This window comes from Schistocerca nitens, chromosome 7 (assembly GCF_023898315.1).
Source record: "Schistocerca nitens isolate TAMUIC-IGC-003100 chromosome 7, iqSchNite1.1, whole genome shotgun sequence".
NCBI classification, from domain to species: Eukaryota; Metazoa; Arthropoda; class Insecta; order Orthoptera; family Acrididae; genus Schistocerca; species Schistocerca nitens.
Window position 1 is genome coordinate 68,551,099 of NC_064620.1, and position 24,367 is coordinate 68,575,465.

At 40.4% G+C, this 24,367-nt stretch overlaps 1 protein-coding gene across 1 annotated transcript in view; it reads right to left on the bottom strand.

Annotated features, from left to right (window-relative positions):
- LOC126194838 (uncharacterized) overlaps positions 1 to 24,367 on the bottom strand; it is a 74,509-nt gene that overhangs the window by 29,246 nt on the left and 20,896 nt on the right. Inside the window, exons 2-3 of the mRNA XM_049933173.1 lie at positions 22,183 to 22,260; positions 2,129 to 2,206 (exon numbers count right to left, since the gene is read on the bottom strand). Coding sequence (XP_049789130.1) covers positions 2,129 to 2,206; positions 22,183 to 22,260 — 156 coding nt within the window. The remainder of the gene's footprint in view (positions 1 to 2,128; positions 2,207 to 22,182; positions 22,261 to 24,367) is intronic.

Sequence of the window (24,367 nt, forward strand, 5' to 3'; positions counted from 1 at the left end):
GGAAAGCGATACACATGTATACAGATAGCAGTAGTATTGCCTACACAAGGTATAAATGAGCAGTGCATTGGCGGAGCTGTCATTTATTCTTAGATGATTCATGTAAAAAGGTTTCCAGGATGATTATGGCCGCACAAATAGAATTTACAGACTTTGATTGAGGAATGGTAGTTGGCACTAGACACAAAGGGCATGCCATTTTGGAAAACATTAGGGGATTCAATACTTCGAGATCTGTAGTGTTAAGAATGTGTCAAAAATAACTAATTTCAATCATTACCTCTCACCATGAACAGCTCAGTGGCCAACAGCTTTCACTTAATGACCAAGAGCAACGGCATTTGCACAGAGTTGTCAGAGCTAACAGAGAAGCAACACTGCATGAAACAACTGCAGAAATAAATGTGGGACATACAACAAATGTATTTATTGTGACAGTGCAGTGAAGTTCGGCTTTAACGGGCTATGGCAGCAGTTGCCTGATGCGACTGCTTTTGCTAACAGCACAAGACCACCTGTTGTGCCTCTCTTGGGCTCATGAACATACCGATTAGACCTTACATAGCAGGAGAAGCATGGCCTGGAATGATGAGTCCAGATATCAGTTGGTAAGAGCTGATGGTAGGGTCTGAGTGTGCAAGTTGGTGGTGGCTCCATAATGGTGTGGGCTGTGTTTACATGGAATGGACTTGGTCCTCTGGCCCAACTGAACCCATCACGACTGAAAATGCTTGTGTTTGGCCACTCGCTACTTGGAAACTATTTGTCCCAAACAATGATATAATTTTTATGGATGACAATATACCACGTCACTGGGCCACAATTGTTCACGATTGGTTTGAAGAACATTCTGGATATTTCGAGCGAATGTTTTAGCCACCCAGATCACAATATGAATCCCGTCGTACATTTATGGGACATAATCATGAGGTCAGTTCATGCACAACATAATGCACCAGCAACATTTTCGCAATTACTGACAGCTATAGAAGCAGCATGGCTCAATAGTTCCGCAGGGGACTTCCAACATCTTGTTGAGTCCATGTCACGTCCAGTTGCTGCACTACACCAGGCAAAAGGAGGTCCAACACAATATTACAGGAATCCCATGACTTATGTCACTTCAGTGTAGGCCTATATCACAGTTGAACAATTTCAAACAACAGAAAACCCAGGATGGAATGTAACCCTACTATCCCTCCCCCAGCCTCCTCCTTACCCCCACTCAGTCGCCACTTCCATCATGCACTGGTGCTGCTGCTCGCAGTGTGGTTTCAGTTAACTGAAACTGCAGTAGTGCGTGTGTCATCTATTTTTGACAAACGCCTTACTGGCTGAAAGCTTTATTTGTGACAGTTTTTTTGCTGTGCCTATCTCCGACTCAGAATCTCCGCTATTATGTTGAACAATTTCATTGACTTCATTCATTATGATTCTACACAGGACCCATACAAGCAGAAAATACTAAGCAATGGGTAGCTGATATACCTTGTATGCAATCTGTTTTACACAGGCAGGTATTACCCCCTTGATCTGAATAAACGGTAACAATAAGAGAAAGTGATGGTGTTCGGCATTCTCTTATCAATACAAAACTCTGAACACATCTGTCTTTCTAAACACAAAGCCTAACACATTCCGTGAAACGCAGAAATCATCTACATTCTATCATATTACTGATACAATGATTCCTCAAGATATTATACTGATAAACACTTTAACAGCAGGCGATTTTCCAATGTTCCACAGCAACAGAAAAAAATTGATGGGAAAATAGGAGCTTACAATTTTACAGGACAACAGAAAAGTACTTGTCACGAATACTGCGACTTCTGGCATGCAAACAGAGCAGAAATTACATGCACTGCGCTAATCGGGAGTGCTACGAACTTGTCTGCAAATAGCAGTGCTAAACTGCACATGTTCGCGTCACGTGTAGCTGGAGGGTTAAGTTTCAATTCTGTGTGCCATTTTTAAATTAACAAGGAACTGTCTTTTAACTAGAGTGATTCGCAAATGCCCCGTAAGTATGTCATACAGAAAGAAAGAAAACAATAAAATCCAGAATTACAAGACTAACATTTAATCAATACAGAACTTTTTTTTTCTATCCTAGAATGTTACTCACAGCTGAATCAGGTTTCAGCAGGATGGGCTCCACTATAGCACTTGGCACTATTTCATCATCACTAGTATCATCATCATCCTGAAATAAAACAGAAGAAAGAAAATGAAACTTAATAGTTCACTGAGATTAGTTGTGTAAATTATTGGAATTATTTTTGTAAATTATTATGCTGACATTTTAACGTGGGAGTTTTAGGCTGGGGATTTTTGAACTTTGGTAGTGTAAGGAGTGGTAAATGTTGGGCCTTAACTATCACATTTCTGACGTTGCCAAACTCAGAAAAAAACTGTAACGTAGGCGTTACCGAATGCTTTGTGAATGCCACTTTGGTTTGTATTGTGCACTGCTTGTTGTTTTCTGTTTTCATTTTGAAAGAACTGAAGAGACTAATCCTGCTCTATCATGGGGTTCAAGTACAATTCTCAAAAACATCTGAAGGATTTAGTGATCCTTATGACCAAATGTTACTTTTGTTTCCACAGCAGCACAGAACATGGACACGGGCTGTAAGCCCTGCAAGGAGGAGGCAGGGCTTGTTCTCTCACACCACTCCTCTTTCCTTGGGCAGCATAAGTTCTGGTTTGTTTACGACCACTGCCAACTGCCACAATATAGAGTCTGTACTATAGCAACACTAGTGACCGTAAGAAAAATTACACTCTGCAGCTGTTAACTTTATACAGCAACATTTTATCAACAGAATTTGTAGCAACTGCAACAGCAGCAGTAGTGGTAATTGTAATAACAACAACAATATTATCATCAAACATGACATTTGCAAGTGGAGCTTGACTTACTCAAAGTAAAGTAATAAGTAGCAGTTGATAACAAGTCTATTTTTGAAGCATTTCACATTATTGACAAATCAGTTGTTGAAACAGTTCTTAGGATGAACAGCAGATGTGATAACTACATATTTCACATGGCTGTTTTGCTGCCCACAAATTAATTAGAGGCCATAGCATTCAGCTACTTACTGTGGTCAAAAGAGCTGGTATAGTATCTGCGCACATGCTGTAACATTTAGACCTTAATCCAAGGAGCGTAAACCTTACAAGTAGTAAGTATACTTAAGCATGTGGTCCTAGTTCTTAAATTCACATACATCAGGGTATTAAAATTTCCATTCCTATATAACGTAGGGTAACTTCATAGTTGTCACACATTTTTAAATCTACTGCGTCAAAGTGGTCTACACAACTGTTTGATTAATAAAGTATTCCATCAGAGGAATGGATAAAGAATTTTTTAGGAGGATGAAGCTGGTATATTTCCTACTTGGTGACTTACCATTGGAAAGTAATATAGGCATACATTAGGATCTTTGGCATTCACAATACAAAATACTGACAAATTAATAGAAGAAAGGTGAGAGCTCAATAACCTGCTCAGCAGAGCATAAGTACAGTATTGCTGCATAAGCACCTTTCATCAAATTGCATGCTCATAGAGTTAAAGCTTGAGAATAAATTAATTGTCACTGAGCATAGCACTAAGCATGTAATACTATGTTTGAATGAGGTTAAAGAAATCACCGAGTTTCACATCTCACCAATTTGAAAGTTGCCATTCAGAACAATAACATCTTCTACCTGACGTATCGCACAGCTGTCTTAACAACTGCATCCCCAAAAGCTGAGTGTGTGGGCCATGAGTTGTGGCTGGACAGCTCATTCGGTAGGAGCACTACCCACAAAAGCATGGCTCTGGGTTCGAATATAAGCCCAGCATAAAGTTTTACTCCACTGCAAAGTGGAAGATGCATTCTGGAGTGAAGCAGTGTTCAGATATGGCTAACTGGTTTGTCGGCTCGTGGTGAGTGTGACACTGCACCGATTAAAATTAACACAGTAATGCACTTTGATAAATAGCAGGCATAAAACTCAACTGAGACTGGCTATTTGGTTGTTAGCTGAAATATTATGGCAAGATGCCAATGTCAATCAGCTGCAAACTTAAAACATCATGATACAATTACAACACTGTGACAACTACAAGACACACAACAAGTTAGTTAATGTCAGTAGCTCTCTAAGATTATTTGCAAATGATACTGATGCCTGCAGATTTTTGCTCGCTTCTGGGAACTGATACAGAAGGAAAAAATGTGCACAAAATTTACATTCATGCAATGACTGAAAGTAGAAAAAATATTACTTCCTTAACAGACAACAGAGCTATACTGTGAGTACGCATAATTAAACTGCCTGTGCCTCCACGGCTTACCTAAAGAGGCCGCCCCACATCGGCGCAGACAGCGCAGCAAGCACTGTGCCGGGTGCAAAACAGCCTTATATAAGACACAGTGTCAGGCCCTCGGACACTCTAATATTTATATGACAAATGTATATTTCACTGTTAGACTGTGTCTTGCTGTACTACGTGGTTACGTGTGTTTGTACTGATTACTACATCATTCAGTGCCTTAGTATATTCCTTCATGTAGAAGCAAAATACAAGCTGGCTGGTGGGAATTCTAATATTGTGTTTGTGCAACCTTACAATAATTCAAATAATTGTTTTGCACATTCACAGCAACACAAGATGAAATGACAGAGAGAACACAAATACACAGTCATTTGTGCTGGTATAGGTCTTAAGTGTGCATTTCCCATGGCGTGCTCATCACTGAAAACTGCTCAGCTGTTTGTGGCTGAAGTACACTAGCTGAGAAAAAGTGAAGCTTTCAAAAGGGGAGATGAGATCAAAATAAAACTTCACAGGTTGAAATGGTTTGTGACATTATTTCAAAAATGCCAAAATTAAGTCAAATTTATAAAGAATCTGGCAGTATGAGTCCACTTATCAGTATGATACACAAATTTAGCTGACAGTCATTAAAACAACGGTATTTTTCACTGTGGCAGGACCTTTTCATTAAATTTCAATAACCAACTTTATTCTCAAAGTGTGAAAATATTTTGTTGATGCCCACCTACATAGGAAGAAATGATCATCATAATAAAATAAGAAAAATCAGAGCTCACATGGAAAGATTTTGAGTGTTCATTTTTCCCGCACATTTTTTGAGAGTGGAACAGTCAGTAGAGAAGCATCTTAAAGGTGGTTTGATGAAACCTCTGCCAGACACTTAATTGTGAACTGCAGAATTATCATGCAGATGTAGATGTAAATGACTTGCACCCTCTCTGACCTGGACACACTGGTTCTGTTGGGAAGGGTGTCATAAAGGCATTGTACCCTCTCCTAAGGCAATGTGGCTAACAACTGTTATAACTGGTCCTCAGTACCCTGGGTATTGGCAATGAGGCAGAGTCAATGTATGTGTTGGTCTCACACATGTTCAATCAGTGGCTGGTCTGGAGATCTTGCTGACCACAGGAGTTACACAACATCATGCAGACAGTTCGTAGAAGCAAGTCACACGTGGATGAGCATTGCCCTGTTGAAAAATGGCACCACAATACCATTGTGTGAGATGTGGCACGAGAACCCAGGATGTCCACGTTATACCTTTGTGCTGTCAGAGTTCCTTCAAATACTACCAACTGTGACCCAAAGTCATACACCATGGCTCCCTACATCATGATGCCAGGAGTAACACTGATGTGTCTATCCAAAACATTGGAAGAGTGGGACATCTCCCCAGGTCACCGTCATGCTTGCCGACAACGATCATCCGGGGTAGTGCAGAACTGCAATTCACTGTTGAACACAATGTGACACAATTTATCAGCGGTCCGTGCATCCCAGTCACAGCACCATTCCAAATGCAGCCATTTGTGTTGTGGTGATATGGGTGTACAGTCCTAAAGACTGCACACCACCAGTCTAGCACCATGAAACAGCATCGAGAAGGTGCCAACCGCCACGCAATGTAAAGAGCGGGCAGCAACACACCTCCCGGAAGACAAAGCTCAGCAACCCCTGTCAATGCTGATTTCACCAGCCACCCATTGCTGTTCGGACCCAGTTCGGTCACAGATTTTGAGGGCATCAGTACTAAGTAATAGGGAGACATTACTTAGCATGGGTTCTGTGAGTAGTAATAGTAAACAGTAATTGCTTGTAGGAGCCACAAGCAGCATCTCAAGTTAAGTTATATTTACATTCTTTTTAGAAATAAAGTACTGTATACATTTGAACCCCCCATGAACCATGGACCTTGCCGTTGGTGGGGAGGCTTGCGTGCCTCAGCGATACAGATGGCTGTACCGTAGGTGCAACCACAACGGAGGGGTATCTGTTGAGAGGCCAGAAAAACATGTGGTTCCTGAAGAGGGGCAGCAGCCTTTTCAGTAGTTGCAGGGGCAACAGTCTGGATGATGGACTGATCTAGCCTTGTAACATTAGCCAAAACGGCCTTGCTGTGCTGGTACTGCGAACGGCTGAAAGCAAGGGGAAACTACAGCCGTCATTTTTCCCGAGGAAATGCAGCTTTACTGTATGATTAAATGATGATGGCGTCCTCTTGGGTAAAATATTCCGGAGGTAAAATAGTCCCTCATTCAGATCTCCAGGCGGGGACTACTCAATAGGACGTTGTTATCAGGAGAAAGAAAACTGGCGTTCTACGGATCGGAGCATGGAATGTCAGATCCCTTAATCGGGCAGGTAGATTAGAAAATTTAAAAATGGAAATGGATAGGTTAAAGTTACATATAGTGGGAATTAGTGAAGTTCGGTGGCAGGAGGAACAAGACTTTTGGTCAGGTGAATACAGGGTTATAAATACAAAATCAAATAGGGGTAATGCAGGAGTAGGTTTAATAATGAATAAAAAAATAGGAGTGCGGGTTAGCTACTACAAACAGCATAGTGAACGCATTTTATTGTGGCCAAGATAGACACAAAGCCCCCTACTACAGTAGTACAAGTTTATATGCCAACTAGCTCTGCAGATGATGAAGAAATAGATGAAATGTATGACAAGATAAAAGAAATTACTCAGGTAGTGAAGGGAGACGAAAATTTAATAGTCATGGGAGACTGGAATTCGTCAGTAGGAAAAGGGAGAGAAGGAAACATAGTAGGAGAATATGGATTGGGGGGGAAGAAATGAAAGAGGAAGCCGCCTTGTAGAATTTTGCACAGAGCATGACTTAATCATAGCTAACACTTGGTTCAAGAATCATAAAAGAAGGTTGTATACCTGGAAGAATCCTGGAGATACTAAAAGGTATCAGATAGATTATATAATGGTAAGACAGAGATTTAGGAACCAGGTTTTAAATTGTAAGACATTTCCAGGGGCAGATGTGGATTCTGACCACCATCTATTGGTTATGAACTGCAGATTGAAACTGAAGAAACTGCAAAAAGGTGGGAATTTAAGGAGTTGGGACCTGGATAAACTGAAAGAACCAGAGGTTGTAGAGAGTTTCAGGGAGAGCGTAAGGGAACAATTGACAGAAATGGGGGAAAGAAATACAGTAGAAGACGAATGGGTAGCTCTGAGGGATGAAGTAGTGACGGCAGCAGACGATCAAGTTGGTAAAAAGACGAGGGCTAATAGAAATCCTTGGGTAACAGAAGAAATATTGAATTAAATTGATGAAAGGAGAAAATATAAAAATGCAGTAAATGAAGCAGGCAAAAAGGAATACAAACGTCTCAAAAATGAGATTGACAGGAAGTGCAAAATGGCTAAGCAGGGATGGCTAGAGGACAAATGTAAGGATGTAGAGGCTTGTCTCACTAGGGGTAAGATAGATACTGCCTACAGGAAAATTAAAGAGACCTTTGGAGAGAAGAGAACCACTTGTATGAATATCAAGAACTCAAATGGAAACCCAGTTCTAAGCAAAGAAGGGAAGGCAGAAAGGTGGAAGGAGTATATAGAGGGTTTATACAAGGGTGATGTGCTTGAGGACAATATTATGGAAATGGAAGAGGATGTAGATGAAGACGAAATGGGAGATAAGATACTGCGTGAAGAGTTTGACAGAGCACTGAAAGACCTGAGTCGAAACAAGGCTCCGGGAGTAGACAACATTCCATTAGAACTACTGACGGCCTTGGGAGAGCCAGTCCTGACAAAACTCTACCATCTGGTGAGCAAGATGTATGAGACAGGCGAAATACCCTCAGACTTCAAGAAGAATATAATAATTCCAATCCCAAAGAAAGCAGGTGTTGAACAGATGTGAAAATTACCGAACTATCAGTTTAATAAGTCACAGCTGCAAAATACTAACGCGAATTCTTTACAGACGAATGGAAAAACTGGTAGAAGCGGACCTCGGAGAAGATCAGTTTGGATTCCGTAGAAATGTTGGAACACGTGAGGCGATACTAACCTTACGACTTATCTTAGAAGAAAGATTAAGAAAAGGCAAACCTACGTTTCTAGCATTTGTAGACTTAGAGAAAGCTTTTGTAATGTTAACTGGAATACTCTCTTTCAAATTCTGAAGGTGGCAGGGGTCAAATACAGGAAGCGAAAGGCTATTTACAATTTGTACAGAAACCAGATGGCAGTTGTAAGAGTCGAGGGATGTGAAAGGGAAGCAGTGGTTGGGAAGGGAGTGAGACAGTGTTGTAGCCTCTCCCCGATGTTATTCAATCTGTATATTGAGCAAGCAGTAAAAGAAACAAAAGAAAAATTTGGAGTAGGTATTAAAATCCATGGAGAAGAAGTAAAAACTTTGAGGTTTGCCGATGACATTGTAATTCTGTCAGACACAGCAAAGGACTTGGAAGAGCAGTTGAACGGAATGGACAGTATCTTGAAAGAAGGATATAAGATGATCATCAACAAAAGCAAAACGAGGATAATGGAATGTAGTCAAATTAAATCGGGTGATGCTGAGGGAATTAGATTAGGAAATGAGACACTTAAAGCAGTAAAGGAGTTTTGCTATTTAGGGAGTAAAATAACTGATGAAGGTCGAAGTAGAGAGGATATAAAATGTAGACTGGCAATGGCAAGGAAATCGTTTCTGAAGAAGAGAAATTTGTTAACGTCGAGTATAGACTTAAGTGTCAGGAACTCGTTTCTGAAAGTATTTGTATGGAGTGTAGCCATGTATGGAAGTGAAACATGGATGATAACTAGTTTGGACAAGAAGAGAATAGAAGCTTTCGAAATGTGGTGCTACAGAAGAATGCTGAAGATTAGATGGGTAGATCACACAACTAATGAGGAGGTGTTGAATAGGATTGGGGAGAAGAGAAGTTTGTGGCACAACTTGACTAGAAGAAGGGATCGGTTGGTAGGACATGTTTTGAGGCATCAAGGGATCACAAATTTAGCACTGGGGGCAGCGTGGAGGGTAAAAATCGTAGAGGGAGACCAAGAGATGAATACACTAAGCAGATTCAGAAGGATGTAGGTTGCAGTAGGTACTGGGAGATGAAGAAGCTTGCACAGGATAGAGTAGCATGGAGAGCTGCATCAAACCAGTCTCAGGACTGAAGACCACAACAACAACAACAACATTTGAAAGTTTAATGTCCACATCACTTTTGGATTCCTGCTGCCGGTCATTGCAACTTCTCTCCTTCCTTGTTTGTGTTGGTGCTGATTCCCACAGTAGCTGACACAACAAAGGGCAGCCTACACAAGGGACACTAATTTCCAACTCCCGCTGCAGCTTAACTCCAAACAACGGTGCTGGATGACACAGAATGTTGCAGGGAGTCTATTACTAGTTCTTGGATGACAGGCACAGATGTGAAGGGATTACGATGTGCCAGGTGCACAATACCCCTGTGGTCCCCCTTGTAATGGTCAGACGTGGTCGACCAGAACCTTGACAAGGAGTGTACCTGTCATAATGGACCACTGCTACAGTCAAATAGTTACAGGCAAATACCCCACAAATCCTTATATTGTATGATTTGAGCAGCTGGCCGTCTGAAAATGTACACTGAGGCCTCTTCTGAAACTCTTGTTTCGTGTTAGTAACATGTCTCATGAATACACAGCACCTCCATGGTCCTTCACAGTTATCATTCAACATCTGACACTGTTAATGTCCCTCATATACCCTCTCAGGCCTGGTAACAACACTGAACACAAACTATACAAATGCACTCTGGTGGCTGTACTACCTGTCACAGAGAATTGTAAATCATTTCTTCTGGGTGCTTAACTTCTTTGCCAGGCTGTATGATTACTTAAGATCACAGAATAGTTAAACAATTTGTAACAGCAACTTTCAAAGCTTTAGAGGCAGTCAGCATACCACTTTAAAAGTTGTAAAAGCCGTGTTCACAGGAAACAGAAAACCCAAAGAAAATAATACTGACCATTACATTTCTGAATTTATTTTTATTTTTATTTTTTATTTTTTTATTATTTTGGTATTTAAAGTTTTTTCTTTGTTAAAATTTTTTAATCTGATCACCAGTAGAAAGGGTAGGAGCTGCCTGGAATTGAGTAGTGGGATACATCTTAAGAGCTGTAGCAAATGGTTTCACTGCAGGGGAATGTACTGGGGAGAACTCTTGGTAAGCCAATGAGTCTCTCCCTTGGAACTTTAAAATATACAGCACGAATATATTGCTAGAGGAACCATGCTCTCTATGAGATGGTTCAAGAGCTCTCTTGACAGTCGACCCCATTACTCAGAAAGAGAAATGCGGAGGTCTGTTAAGTGTCCTTGGTGGAGACTGACGGGTTACAACTTGCCTCCTTAATGTATTCCATGCATGTTCTGTAGGATTCAAATCCAGGGACCTGACTGACCTTTCAATGCAATAGATATCTTCACCTTCAAGAAATTCATCTACAAGAGCAGCTCGATGTGAATGGGCAATTCATCTGTAAAGGAGACTGCAATAGGACACTAGTGTGTTTTATTCTTGAGTACTGCTGAATGTTGGGCATCTGTCTCAGATCAGATTAAAGGAGAACAAAGCAATTCAGAGGCAGGCTGCTAGATTTGTTGCCAGTAGGTTCGAACAACACAGAAGTGTTATGGAGATTCTTTGGGAACTCAAATGGAAATCCCTGGAAGGAAGATGGAGTTCTTTTCTAGGAACACCACTGAGAAAATTTAAGAAGCAGCATTTGAAGCTGACTGCAGAATGATCCCATTGCCGCCAACAAACATTTCGTGTAAGGACCACGAAAATAAGATATGAGTAATTAGGGCTCATACGGAGGAATAAAGAGAGTAGTTTTTCTCTTGCTCTGTCTGCGAGTGGGACAGAAAAGGAAATTAGTAGTAGTAGTAGTAGTAGTAGTAGTAGTAGTAGTAGTACCCTCTGCCACGCACCGTACGGTGGCTTGCAGAGTATGTTATGTAGACGTAGATAAGCAGACAAAGAGGAAGACAGGACCAACTATACCTCTGAAAAGGCAAACATGTGTTAGTAATATCCCACCTCTGTACTTCTAAGCATTCACAGTATTCCTCCAACCACCAATGAAAACGTGCAGCTCCATACAGCCATTCTCCATGATGCCTCACCACAGCATGACAGAATAATCACCAGACTGGTCTCTTTCCATGACATTCCTGGAGTTATATCTCCTACCATGTTCTCTATAGAGTAATAAGCAATGATAATCATCTTGCTAACTAAAGCAGGATTCATCTGTGAAGAGCACATTCCTCCATTCATTCATGCTCCTACTTTAATGTAGTCAACTCCACAGTACATGGGCTTGCCAACACATTCCTCCATTCATTCAAGCTTCAATTTTTATTTTGTCAACTCCACAGTACATGGGCTTGCCAATTTCTGTGACCATCAATTTTGTTCAGAGACTGATACGATGATTCTCATATAGGGAAACATTGCTTTGGAAACAATCATGCAGATGATCTTACAGTAACCAACAAACATCAACAAAATATTTTCTCATGTGGAACAAAAAATGCAGGAGTTATTGACAGACATGAAAGAAAAATATACTCAGATGCCAAATTCTCTAAATAGTAACAGATCTTCTAAAACACATAAAACAGTGGTCAAGGTAAGTTCTCTATTAAATGGAAGGCAGGATAAACTAGAAAGAGATTAGAATTGGGATTTAAACATGCAGAACAATTAGAATTAGAGGAAGAGAGACTAGAGAGTTAAGTAGAACATTTACATACAAGACAAGTTACTGAATGGAACGAAGGTATTAGAAAAGAACTGTTAGATACAAAGGTTAATGTAGGAAGAGTCACAGACAAAAATGTTGAGACAGTTTCTGTAATTAGAAATGAAATAGAACCATGATTGGGAAAATCAGTAGCTACCATGGGATGATCAAATAGGAAGGGGACAGATAGAAACAGAGACTTAAGAGAAGTTAATTTACTGTCCTAACTACTGTGCAAGCAGGTATAGGATCTACATTAAGTAACAATGGAGATAAAAGGTATAATACACAAGAGTTACTAAATAATAATTAACTAAACTTTGAATTTGCAAGAAGGCAGGTAAAAAAGAATTAGAGGATTTATTAGTTAAACGTAATGTATAATACAACAACTGTGATGATTTTTCTACTGTATATGATAAAGGTTTATCCATAAATTTCCACCGAGCGAGGTGGCGCAGTGGCTAGCACACTGGACTCGCACTCAGGAGGACGACAGTACAATCCCGCGTCTGGCCATCCTGATTTAGGTTTTCCGTGATTTCCCTAAATCGCTCCAGGCAAATGCCGCGATGGTTCCTTTGAAAGGGCACGGCCGACTTCCTTCTCCGTCCTTCCCTAATCCGATGAGACCGATGACCTCACTGTCTGGTCTCCTTCCCCACATAACCCAACCCCATAAATTTCCATCTTTTACTCCACTGGAAGAAGTACACTCAGTATTGTTTCTCAAGGCATTTTAAGGTCTGTTACCAGAGGCTGGTAGTGACAAAAATAAATCTTTTTTGTTGTACACCACCTTAATGGGGATGCGGCACAAAGGGACACACTACTATTAGAAGGCTTTACAACTTACAATGATTTCGAGGCACCCTTTGAATCCAAGTGCTGGAGTGAAGGAGTACAGAAGAAATTACTTAGTTTTAAGCCACATAATATTAACTGGAAAGGATATACATATTTTGTAGACTGGCATCTGAATTTAGCAAAATACAGAGATGATCCAACCAGAAAGGAACATTTATTAGAGTTGGTAATCGGTAGGTTACCTTGGAGAGTAAAGGAAAATTTGCTTGGTAACAACTGGGGAAAGATATCAATTTTATCAGAATATATTGAACAAACAGACACAGTACGAAAATTGTTTAACAGATGGCCAACTGAAAATAATTCTAATAATAAGTGGCCAAGAAAAATTAAACAGACAGTAAAAATAATACCGAAAGAACAAAACATGGTCAGGGATTTAATAAGACAGGATACACGTGAAAAAATAAAACACAAAATAAAAACTAATCAAATGAAACATTCACATCAGCAATAATGACACGGGAAAACTAGGGGTTCTGGGGCAGAGCTCGGCTCCAGAAGCAAATATCCAGACAACCTGCATAATGGAGATTTTATAGAAAGAAGATTTCAGAATAATGCTTATCCAACCAAGTGAAGACTTATTAGAAGAAAGAGAAGGAGTAACAAAAGAGTATTTTAAACCTAGAATAAGTCATTATTATTCTAGACTCTGTAAGTGAAATGTGTGCTACTGACCAGAGATTTTTGGAAGAACACAAGCTACTATATAAGTTTCGAATGTTACCAGTTACTGGAATTAAAACAATTTGAATTACTGGAACAATGGACTGAATTATTGGCCATGCTTGTTATTGGTAATTATGCTTTTGAACAACCGATGTTTCCACTAATGGGGCTAAAAGTGCCCTATTTTACTAGATAATTAGACTGGCTGTCTGAGAATAAGATGCTGATAGATTTCAATGGAGGTAAGATGTCTTTTCTTTATGACGAGGCCATTAGGGAGGTACACCTGCAATTGGAATGTGATATAACAGCAGAGTATATCACTGTACAATGATTGCGTAAATAACCACCTGCATAAGAAGATAGCTAATGAACAAGAAGATAATCAATAAGTATACATATCACAATAAGACTGAACAAGACACAATGGTACCTTAACTGCAGAAACAAAAAGACACTTTTCATTAAAACCAGAGATAATTAAAAGATTTTAAATATACACTAAAGACAATATAACATGAACCATTCCACACTAAGCCTTATCCAACATGTGCATCAGTTAAGGACATAGTACAAATGGAAATAGAAAAATAAATTGAGTAATGAGGTGTTATTGAAACTTCTGGTTACAACAAGCCATTAGTAAGAGTTAGAAACTGGGTGGATCAGTCCATTTAGTATTAAGACACTACAACATTAAATAGAATAATAGACGTAGGAAGGGACAGATCCCAAGCATAGATAAATCACTAACAAGATTTTCAGGATTCAAATATGGATTTAACATACGTTACTGGCAAGTACCATTAGCCAGAGAATCTAGGAAACATACGTCAGTGTTTCTGTTTGAAGACATATGTTATCAATTTAAGGTCTTGCCTTTTAGGTTGAATGTATCTGTGTCTGTGTATATAAGAGAACTAGAAAAAGCTGTGCGAAAATTACTTAAAGATGAAATATCAATTATGTAAGTGACATAGTCATAGGATCCAAGACATGGTAAGAGCATTATAATACACTAGATCAATTATTAAACAGTTCCATCAAATGAAACCCACTTTTGTCCAAATACTTAAACCTGTTTTCACAGAACTACCCAAGTTGTAGCAAAGCTCAAGTAGCTTCTGGCCAAAGTATTCTAATGTCTTAGCACTAAAAGGGAACTTTGCATTTTCATAAATGTATTTTGAAATGAATAATTAATAGATTGCTACTGACTGTACAGATGACATGCTAAGTTCCAGACATGCACAATTAAAGGACACTTACACATAAGCTTTCGGCCACAGCATCCGTGAGAAAAAGAGAAACACACACCATTCATTTACACAAGCAAGAATCTGCATCTTTTTGCATGCCTTTACACAAGTTTTATGCAACTTTTCTCTTATCCTTCTCTCACAACCATCAAGACCTATTTTGCCTATTTCTGCATCATTTCTGTTTCCTTTACACCATTCCTGTCATAACAGACCTCTGCTCTATCTTTTTGCACCAGTTTAGAAGTGTATCAGCTTTCCTGCCTAAAACCCAGTCTCACATTCCCATTTCTTCAATGCTCCCTAAACCATGGAACTCCCAAATGACCTAACCATAAAAATTTCTTTCTCTGGAGCCCACCTCTCCTTTCACAGTGACCTTCACATTCTAAGATTCCGCCAGTCCCTGGCCCTCATAAACCTGGTACTGCAAAAACACATCTCCATAGCAAAGGCATTCCACAACCACCTCTGCTCTTTCCGTAAGATACTGCCACTGTGCAATCTCTGCTTCATACATTGTATCTCTGAAATTGAATCCCTTCCACTCCAGCACCTGGAGGAGCATTCCAGACACCACTTCCATAAGTTATCTGACCTGCTGTCACCCTACTGCCACCTTGGAGCACCTCTATCCAAATTCCTGTCTTACCCACGGTGTTCTTCCTCACACACCCAAAACAACACCTACTTGCCACATCCCTCAAAACTCCCTAACAAAACACCACCAAATCCAGAGCCGAAACATACCCATAACACCGTTGTTAACCTATCCACCAAAATCAACAGCTCCATAGATTTTTCAGTCCTATGCAAAGGCCCCACCTTTAGCCCCACACACAAACTTAACCTTGCTAGACTTGTCAAAAACCTACTCTCCTTCTCCAGATCCCTGCAAATGGAAACACCTTTTTGCTGCCAATCCTATCAACCAAAGCCACTCTAATTCCAACACTGGATCCTGCCTCTCCCAGTTCATACTATCATCCAATCGTGATCCTCTACCCCCCACCCCCACCCCCTCCCCAAATCGCTTGCTGGGTCACCTTCCAGGAATTCCTTACCTCCGACTAAGTCTCATCATCCTTTCCCATGTCCCTTCCCCAGAATACCAAACTTTCTGCAGAAGAAAGAATAGCCATACACAACCTTAAAACTAATCCTGACTTCTTCAGGCTATCTGCAGACATGTTGTTATGAATCGCAGTGACTATGTGGTGGAAGGCTTCCACCAATTATCTGACTCCTCCACCTATACACTCTGCCAACACAACTTCCAATCCCCCACTTAAAGCCTCAGGCCCTTTCCAGAACCTCTCCCCTGCATCCATTTCCCTTCTCACCCCTGTGCCACCCTGCACACCCACCTTCTACATGCTCCCCAAAATCAACAAACCCAAAAATCCTGGGCACCCTGTTGTGCCCCCATTGAAAGAATTTCAGCCCTCATTAACCAACATCTTCAACCAACAGCAAGTAATCTAACCTTCCACATCAAAAATACCAACCACATCCTTTAGTGATGCTCCACCATCCCCATCCCTTTTACTCCTGGATCCATACTCGGCACTGTGGCATCAACCACCTCTTTATACATCTACATCCCTCATGCCCATGATCTTACCACTATTGAATACTACCCTTCCCACCATCCATCAGGCTCCAAACCAACTACCTCATTCCTCATACACCTTAATAACTTTATCCTAACCCATAACTACTTCTCCTTTGAAGGGAAGGTATACAAACAAATCCCTGGCACAGCCATCAACCCAGCATGCCCTCATCCTACACACTGAGCTGCTCCTCTCTGATGGTTCCACGCGTACCTCTGTCCGTATTAAACCACCAATAGTACCCGCATTCTAACAGCTGTCATCCCTTTCACACCAAAAAATTCCTCCCATACAGCCTGGTTATACAAGGATGATTTATTTGCAGTGACAAGAACTTGCTTGCCTAGTACGCACAGGGTTTCACCAAGCCCTTCAAAGACAGGCATTACCCCCAGACCTAGTCTGCAAACAGATGTCCCATGTCAATTCCCCTCACACCCCCAATCCTCCAATCACCCCCAAGTACCTGCCACAAACGAATGCCCCCTTTGTCACGCAATACCACTCCAAACTGGAACAACTGAACCACATCCTTCCCCAGAGCTTTGATTACCTATCACCATGCCATGAAATGGATATCCTACCCGTGATCCTTCGCACCACCCACAAAGTGGTGTTCCATCGGCCACCCAACCTCCACAATACCCTAGTCCATCCTTATGCCACTCCCAATCAGGGGCTGGGCCACCTGTGAAAGCAGCCATGTCATTTACCAGCTCTGCTGCAACCATTGCATAGATTTTTTATTGGTATGACTACCAACCAACTGTCCACCAGGATGAATGGTCAAGAGCAAAGTAGATCATCCTGTGGCACAACATGCAGCTGGACATAACATCCTTGATTTCCATTGGTTTCTTCACTACCCAAGCCATCTGGATCCTTCCCTCCACCACCAACTTTTCTGAACTGTGCAGATGGGAGTCCTTACAGCACATTATCCACTCACATAATTATCCCAGAATCAACCTACGGTAATGCACTGTACCACACCCTCCACCCAATAGTTTCCACCCCCTCTGTCCATCATCTCCTCCCCATTCATGTCTCCTATACTCTTTGTTTGTTACCCTCTGCCAATGCACCCACCCATCTTTCCCCACTCCTCTCAGTTTTCGCTCAGTTTTTTTCCATCTCCCTGGCCCACATACTCCTGACACTCCACCTGTTGGCTTTCTAGTCCCTAAACACTTCACCAGACACCATTCGTCTCTCTTCCCACCCATATACTTCTACCCCTTCCTCTTCCCTGCCACCGACAGATTGCTGCCTGTATCCCAGGTGATAGTTACATTCTGGTCTGAGCTGCCAGGCATGGTGTGCTTGCTTTTACGAATGAATGGACTGTGATTCTCTTTTTCCAACAAAGGCTGTGGCTGAAAACGTGTAAGTGTCTCTTAATTGTACTCTCTGCAACTTAGCATGTTATCTTTACAGTAAGAGGCAATCTATCTTTTCCTACATTACTGACATTCTTACCTGGAGTTTCCATAGATTAATTAATAGATTGATATAAATAAGATGGGTTTCACCAATACAGTGAAAGGCCAATAGACAGTGTTGTTCACCAATTAAATTAATGTGATAGGTTAAATGTGACAGGTACCTAAAAGTAGGATCTAAAGTCCAATTTCAATTACTTGCTGTTTGACACCTGTCACTTGCTGCTTCAGCGTTGCCACATCAGCTGCTGGCTACTGCTCTGTTAAAGTCAAACAAACAACACAGCAAGTAAGTTAACAAATGTTGTTAATGAACAACATAGAGCATTGTTGGAAGTGCCCACTGAAAGTTAAGAGGAAATGGTCTGTCAACAACTGATTTTAAGTGACCAATGACAAATGCGGCAGATGACATATTCTGTAGCTATGAATTTTAACTCGTGTCCTAACCTAGCCAGAACTTTGTGATGGGCAATGTATCTGAGAAAACACTGATCAACAGTGTGTGGCACAACCAAAATCACAATCGTTTTGTTCACAGCATTTAAGACTAAGCTCGAAGAGCAAAAGCAAGACAGAAAAGTTTCATAATATGTTCATTCAGACAGACATCATCTGCAGCAAAATTTCAGTTTCAGTGGTCAAAATCAAACTTATTTCTTGCTGTCATTGGTTGCCTGAAACTGTCCTCACACTGGCCACACAGGATGTCACATTACCAACTGATAAGCAGTCTCGGTTGGCACTTGGTTGCAGATTACAGACAACATAAGCAGATTACAAATGAAAAAAGAAAAGTAAGAGAATACAAAAAGTCAATAGACGATGAAAAAGGGTGTGGCCAAGAAATAGAAATAAAAAAATACATTTGAATCAATTAACTGAACAAAAATGATGATCAAAGTCTTTTGATTAGATTTAAAAAAAAAAAAAATCACTGAATCTGATGGATTCCAACCTATGACCTTCCACAGACAAGGTTATATGCTACCCACACTGCCGTCCCAGTATACTGTAGAAAGACACTGTATTTGTTACTTTAGCAGCCCTGTTACAATGATTGATTGCAGCCTTCAAAAATCATCCTTCATGGAATGTCATGCAAAGCTTATCTAACGTAAGCTGATCTCTATGATTAGGATCAAAAAGCATTTGGTCAGTGCTGCTTCCGAAATGTGTGTATTTCGTTAGCATCATTTTGTGTGTGTTTGCGTGTGTGTATATGTTTTGTTATTGCATGGTAAAATACGAAATACAATGACCAGACACAGGATTCGGGATCCAAAATATCATAAAAAGGAAGCCGGACAAGGAATTTGAAGTAAAGTGGCAGTTTGGCAATGGCAAACAGTTCAGGTTTGATGATTAGTGCTTTGACTGAAGGAAACCACCTACAACGCATGAAATGTCAACTATCAAATAATATTACATTGGTATTCTTTAAGCAAAAAAGAGATGCTTCCACTATTTAAAAATATTATCACATTAACAGAACTGATTCGATTGACGGAGCTCTTTTTATTGAATCCTACATGGTTATTTTACTTTAAAAGGAAAATGCAAATAACAATCATCGTCTGCCTCCTTCCAAGTATTAGGCCTTCTCACCTGTTGTGGTCTTGTCAAGAAATTCCCCCTGTCATCTTTTCATGGTCATCCTAGCGATCTTACACCATTGGGGTGGTAGTATAGTGTGGATTTTGGCATCCTCTTTGAGCGCATTCATTGTAGATGTTTTCTTCGATTTTTTTGGTAGTTATGAATATAATGTGAGATGGGTTCCATTTGAAGTTCCTTCAACACATCTTGATTCCTTTTGTGGTCCCATTTGGTGTGCCCAGCTGTTCTTCTCAAGACTTTCATTTCACAGGCTGTTAGTTTTTCACATATTTTGTCTTTATTGTCCAGACTTCACTGCCATAACACAGCATAGGTCTTGCTAAGGTTTTATAAATATAATTAGAACCTATTCACCAGGCAACCACAGGAGGAAATACATATAAAGGTTAAAGAAATCACAAGCTTTTGGAGCCAGTGGCTCCTCCTCCTGGCAGAAAGGCTGAACGAAAAGGAAGAGGGGTGGTGTAAAAGAATTGGTGAGGATTAGGAAATGGAGTGTGTCCACAAAAGTCGCCCAGAATCCTGGCTCATGGGAGACATAGTGGACAGCTTGAGAAGGAAGCTTATTATAAAGGCGTATTCTGATGCACTTCTTGACTAGGGAAGGTTTCATTACATTATTAATGACTCCCAATTTTCTTATATACCTGGTGACTTTTTCAGGTAGGTCTGTTTCTTCCAGAAAAGATAGTTTACAGCCTAAATATGTGAATGTGTTCACTCTTTCTAGAATTGTATTTTAAAAACATATCTTACTTCATATTGGGTACTTTGCGCAGGAAGCCGTAATTTGATTTTTTGGTGTTTACGCCTATGTCCATGCTGTATTTCTCTGATAGAATCTGTAAATTGTGTACAGAATGCTGCATGTCATCCTCTGAAGATGCTACAAGAGTTAAATCATCTGCAAAAAGTAAGGCATCTAGCTTTGTGTTTCTGATGATTTGAATGAAGCCGTGAGGCATTTGTCCCCACTCTTGGCTAATTTTATTCATATAAATGATAAGCCCCAGGAGAAGATTTAATCAATCTAGAGCTGTTTAAATACATTAACAAATCATTTATAGACAGATTCTTAACTTCTTAAATATGATCTGATCAGGAGACAATTTACCTGAGAGCTGGACTAATAATAATAATAATAATAATAATAATAAATGATATTACAATGAAGTATTTACTTACCTGACGCAGCTTGAATTAGTAGCTTCTAAGAAGCAAAACAAAATGACAGGTATATTTTAAATAGAATAATTAATTAATGAAAAAAAGACAAATATGAATTGCATGTACTGTATCTCATAAATTATTGAAAAGGTGATTCTCATTATGACGTTTAATGTTTTCATTGGATTACTTAAGAGACAGTAACACATTTAGTCATTTATGCAGGGTGCCATATGAGATGGTACAGAATTTAAATTCAGTATTTTTCCCTAAAGAGTTGGAGGTGCGAAGGTATTTGTACCCTAGTTGTCGATAAATGAGTAAATGTGGTAATTAATTTTATGTTAAAAGTTACATTTCTTTTTTTTAATAATATGTACCTGCCTCCGTCTATATTGTGTATTTTTATACATATGATATTATGTAGCAGTGCACATATTTGTTTTGCACTGTATTATTATTTGTTTGGGGTACTCCTTTGGAAGATTGTAGCAGTTGAGTTCACCAGCAGGCACCTTTATGTCACAATAAGTATGGCACAAAGCTTCCAACTCGACACGGACTGTTTAAAGAGGGGCCCTCTGAGTAGACAACATCGAGAATCTCCAACAAATAATATACTCAAGAAAGTATATGTCTAAACCGGTATAGAAAAGCTGTTAGTTTGTTTCGGTTTTAATGATTCCTCTTTAGAAGAACAGTCAACGAATAAGTTAATATACTGTAACTAAAACTATATAAAGGCTATTTATATGAATGTGTCACCGAGAATTCTTTCAGGACATGCAAGAAAAGTAATTATAAATACCAATAGCATACGAAAAAGTGGGCATATATAATTAAAACACAATATTAGAAGCACATTTGCATTCGATTCCATATAATACATCCCAATCATGGAAGTTTTGACCATTTTCATTTATATTTGCTATCTTGTAAGCACGAGTAGAGTCATTCATTAACCGTCCCTTCTGAAGAAGTAATTTCTTACAAAGCAATCTTTTGATAATGATGATGGCAAAAATTTAAGTTGTGACATTCAAAGTAGTGAACAATAGACAAAGAGGCAAGGTAAATGCTGCAATAAATGTCGATTACTAGAACGAGTAGCAGTTGTTATTTCAATCGTAATCAGAACTTCGAAAAATTATAAATTATCTGATTAAAAGAACAATAAGATAAAGTAAATCTGTGGTCAAGCATCCCCCTTTCATTCCTTTCTGATATTCTCTGCAAATGCATGAATATTATTCACCGCATTCCATCAAGATGCCTCAAGCTATAAGTTTGCTCTTGCTCCCTCTCTATTTTTTTTGTCTCCAACCATAACCCCCCACCCAAAAAAAAAAAAAAAAAAAAAAAAAAATTGTGTCGATCAAATTGAATATTCATGAATTTTAACACTTACCAATGCCTCCACCTTCACAACAGGCTCAACTGGTAGATAATCCCACAGGCTGTCTTCTACACCATTGTCATCACACTGCTATAAAGTAAAAGAGAAATGACAATTAGGCCTCCAGTTGCAAGCATCTATTGACTAAGTGCAATGACCAATATAAGGAACATACTCAGCTGTCATGCCTATAGATGAGAGTGCCTGCATCAACAAACATCTGCATCTGCAATATTTAACTATAGCTCTCAGCAACCTACCTGTAGATGGTGTTTTGAATGATTGGCTATTGAATTCCATAGATGTAAACTCATTACTGTACCCACTACCGAACACCTGAACCTGATGAAATACCTGCAGAAAAGCTTGGCATATTAATCTTAATGGCTCCAAAATAAATCTTAATGGCACCTCTGGTGCTTTTGGAATTCCTGGTAACATGGTTGCTACTGCATCCACATATACCCAAAATCTGACCAGTCCGTCTTCACTTGAAAATGAGTGGCTAACAGTGGTGGGTTCATGCGGAAGGCAAAAAAGTGAATGGGCCACACGGCTGGTTCCTTATGCCTCAGCAATATGTACGAGGTGCTACCCAATCTTGATAATTCATCCTAACCAGAAAGGGATGACTCTCCTGTTGGGCCAGTGGTCACTTTTTCTGAAGGGCCAGTGGCCGATTTTCCTGCACAGTCTTATAAGTGCAGAGGGCAAGTATGCTAGTCATTGGAAACTCCAAAATTAGGTGGGTAATAGAGACCCCCAGGAAAATAGCAGGCAGGACTGAAAACAATACCAGTGTCCATTCAGCAAGTTTGCAAGGGGGTCTCATCTGAGACATTGAGGAAGACCTGCCAGCACCTATTTAGCACACTGTGTGCAACTGGCTACAAATAATGGCACATGTAGGTACGAATGACACCTGCTGCTTGGGTTCTGAGGTCATCTTCAGTTCCATTTGGTAGATGGCTGATTTGGTGAAGGCAACTAGCAAATCAAATGGGGTGCAGCCTAAGCTCACTATTTGTAGTAACCAGGGTCGATTATGGTCCTCTGGTTTGGAGCAGAGTTCAAGGTCTAAACCAGAGCTCAGACAATTCTGCAATGCTATCACATACAAATTTCTCAACCTCTGCTATCAGGTGGAGAACTGTAAGGTTCCCCTTAATAGGTCAGGCATACACTACAAGCAGGAAGTGGCTAATGCGGTAGTGGAGTATGCGTAGCACGCACATGGAGGTTTTCTTAAGTCTTAGGAAATCCCAGCAGTTTTGCTGGCCAAAATCAAAGATACATGAGCTACAATATTCTCAGAGAATACCCATCCTCAAAGATGTAGAAAAGTTTAATATTGTGGTGTCACCGCCAGACACCACATTTGCTAGGTGGTAGCTTAAATCGGCCGCAGTCCATTAGTACATGTCGGACCCGCGTGTCGCCACTGGCAGTGATCGCAGACCGAGCGCCACCACACGGCAGGTCTGGAGAGACAGACTAGCACTCGCCCCATTTGTATGGACGACATTGCTAGCGACTACACGTACGAAGCCTTTCTCTCAATTGCCGAGAGACAGTTAGACTAGCCTTCAGCTAAGTCCATGGCTACGACCTAGCAAGGGCATTAACCATATCTGGAGAGAGTCTCACTTGTATTATCAAGAGAAATGTACCACAATGAATTAAAGTTAAGTATACGAGAAGCTCCGTTCTTCTCTTTATAGCTTTCATCACGTATCCTGTTTCAGACTTAACGCCAGTCGGCGTGTGTGTATGCGTGCCTTTCGGTTACCCGTCACTGTGGACTGGCTGCCTTGTCAGTCCACTACATTGGCGATGAGTGTAAACGTGTTCTTTCTACTTTGCCCTAATTTGCTTGTGTCATGGCTTCGCCACATTCTCCAGATGTACTGTCCGAATTTTATCGCTTGCAGAATCAGCAGACGCAGGCGTTATTGGATGCGCTTGGACAGCTCGTCCAGGGTCAACGTGCGCTGCAAACCGATGTGGCCGCCGCCGCTTCATCGCTACTGCAGCCACAACACGCAGTTGCACCACCGTTTCGTCCGTATAAAGCGGACGAGGAGTCTTGGACGGAATGGTCACGACAATTTGGATTTCATCTCGCCGCCTACAGAATTCAAGGTAATGAGCGGCAGCCGTTTTTGCTTTCGTGTGTAGGTGTGTCCACCTACCGTGT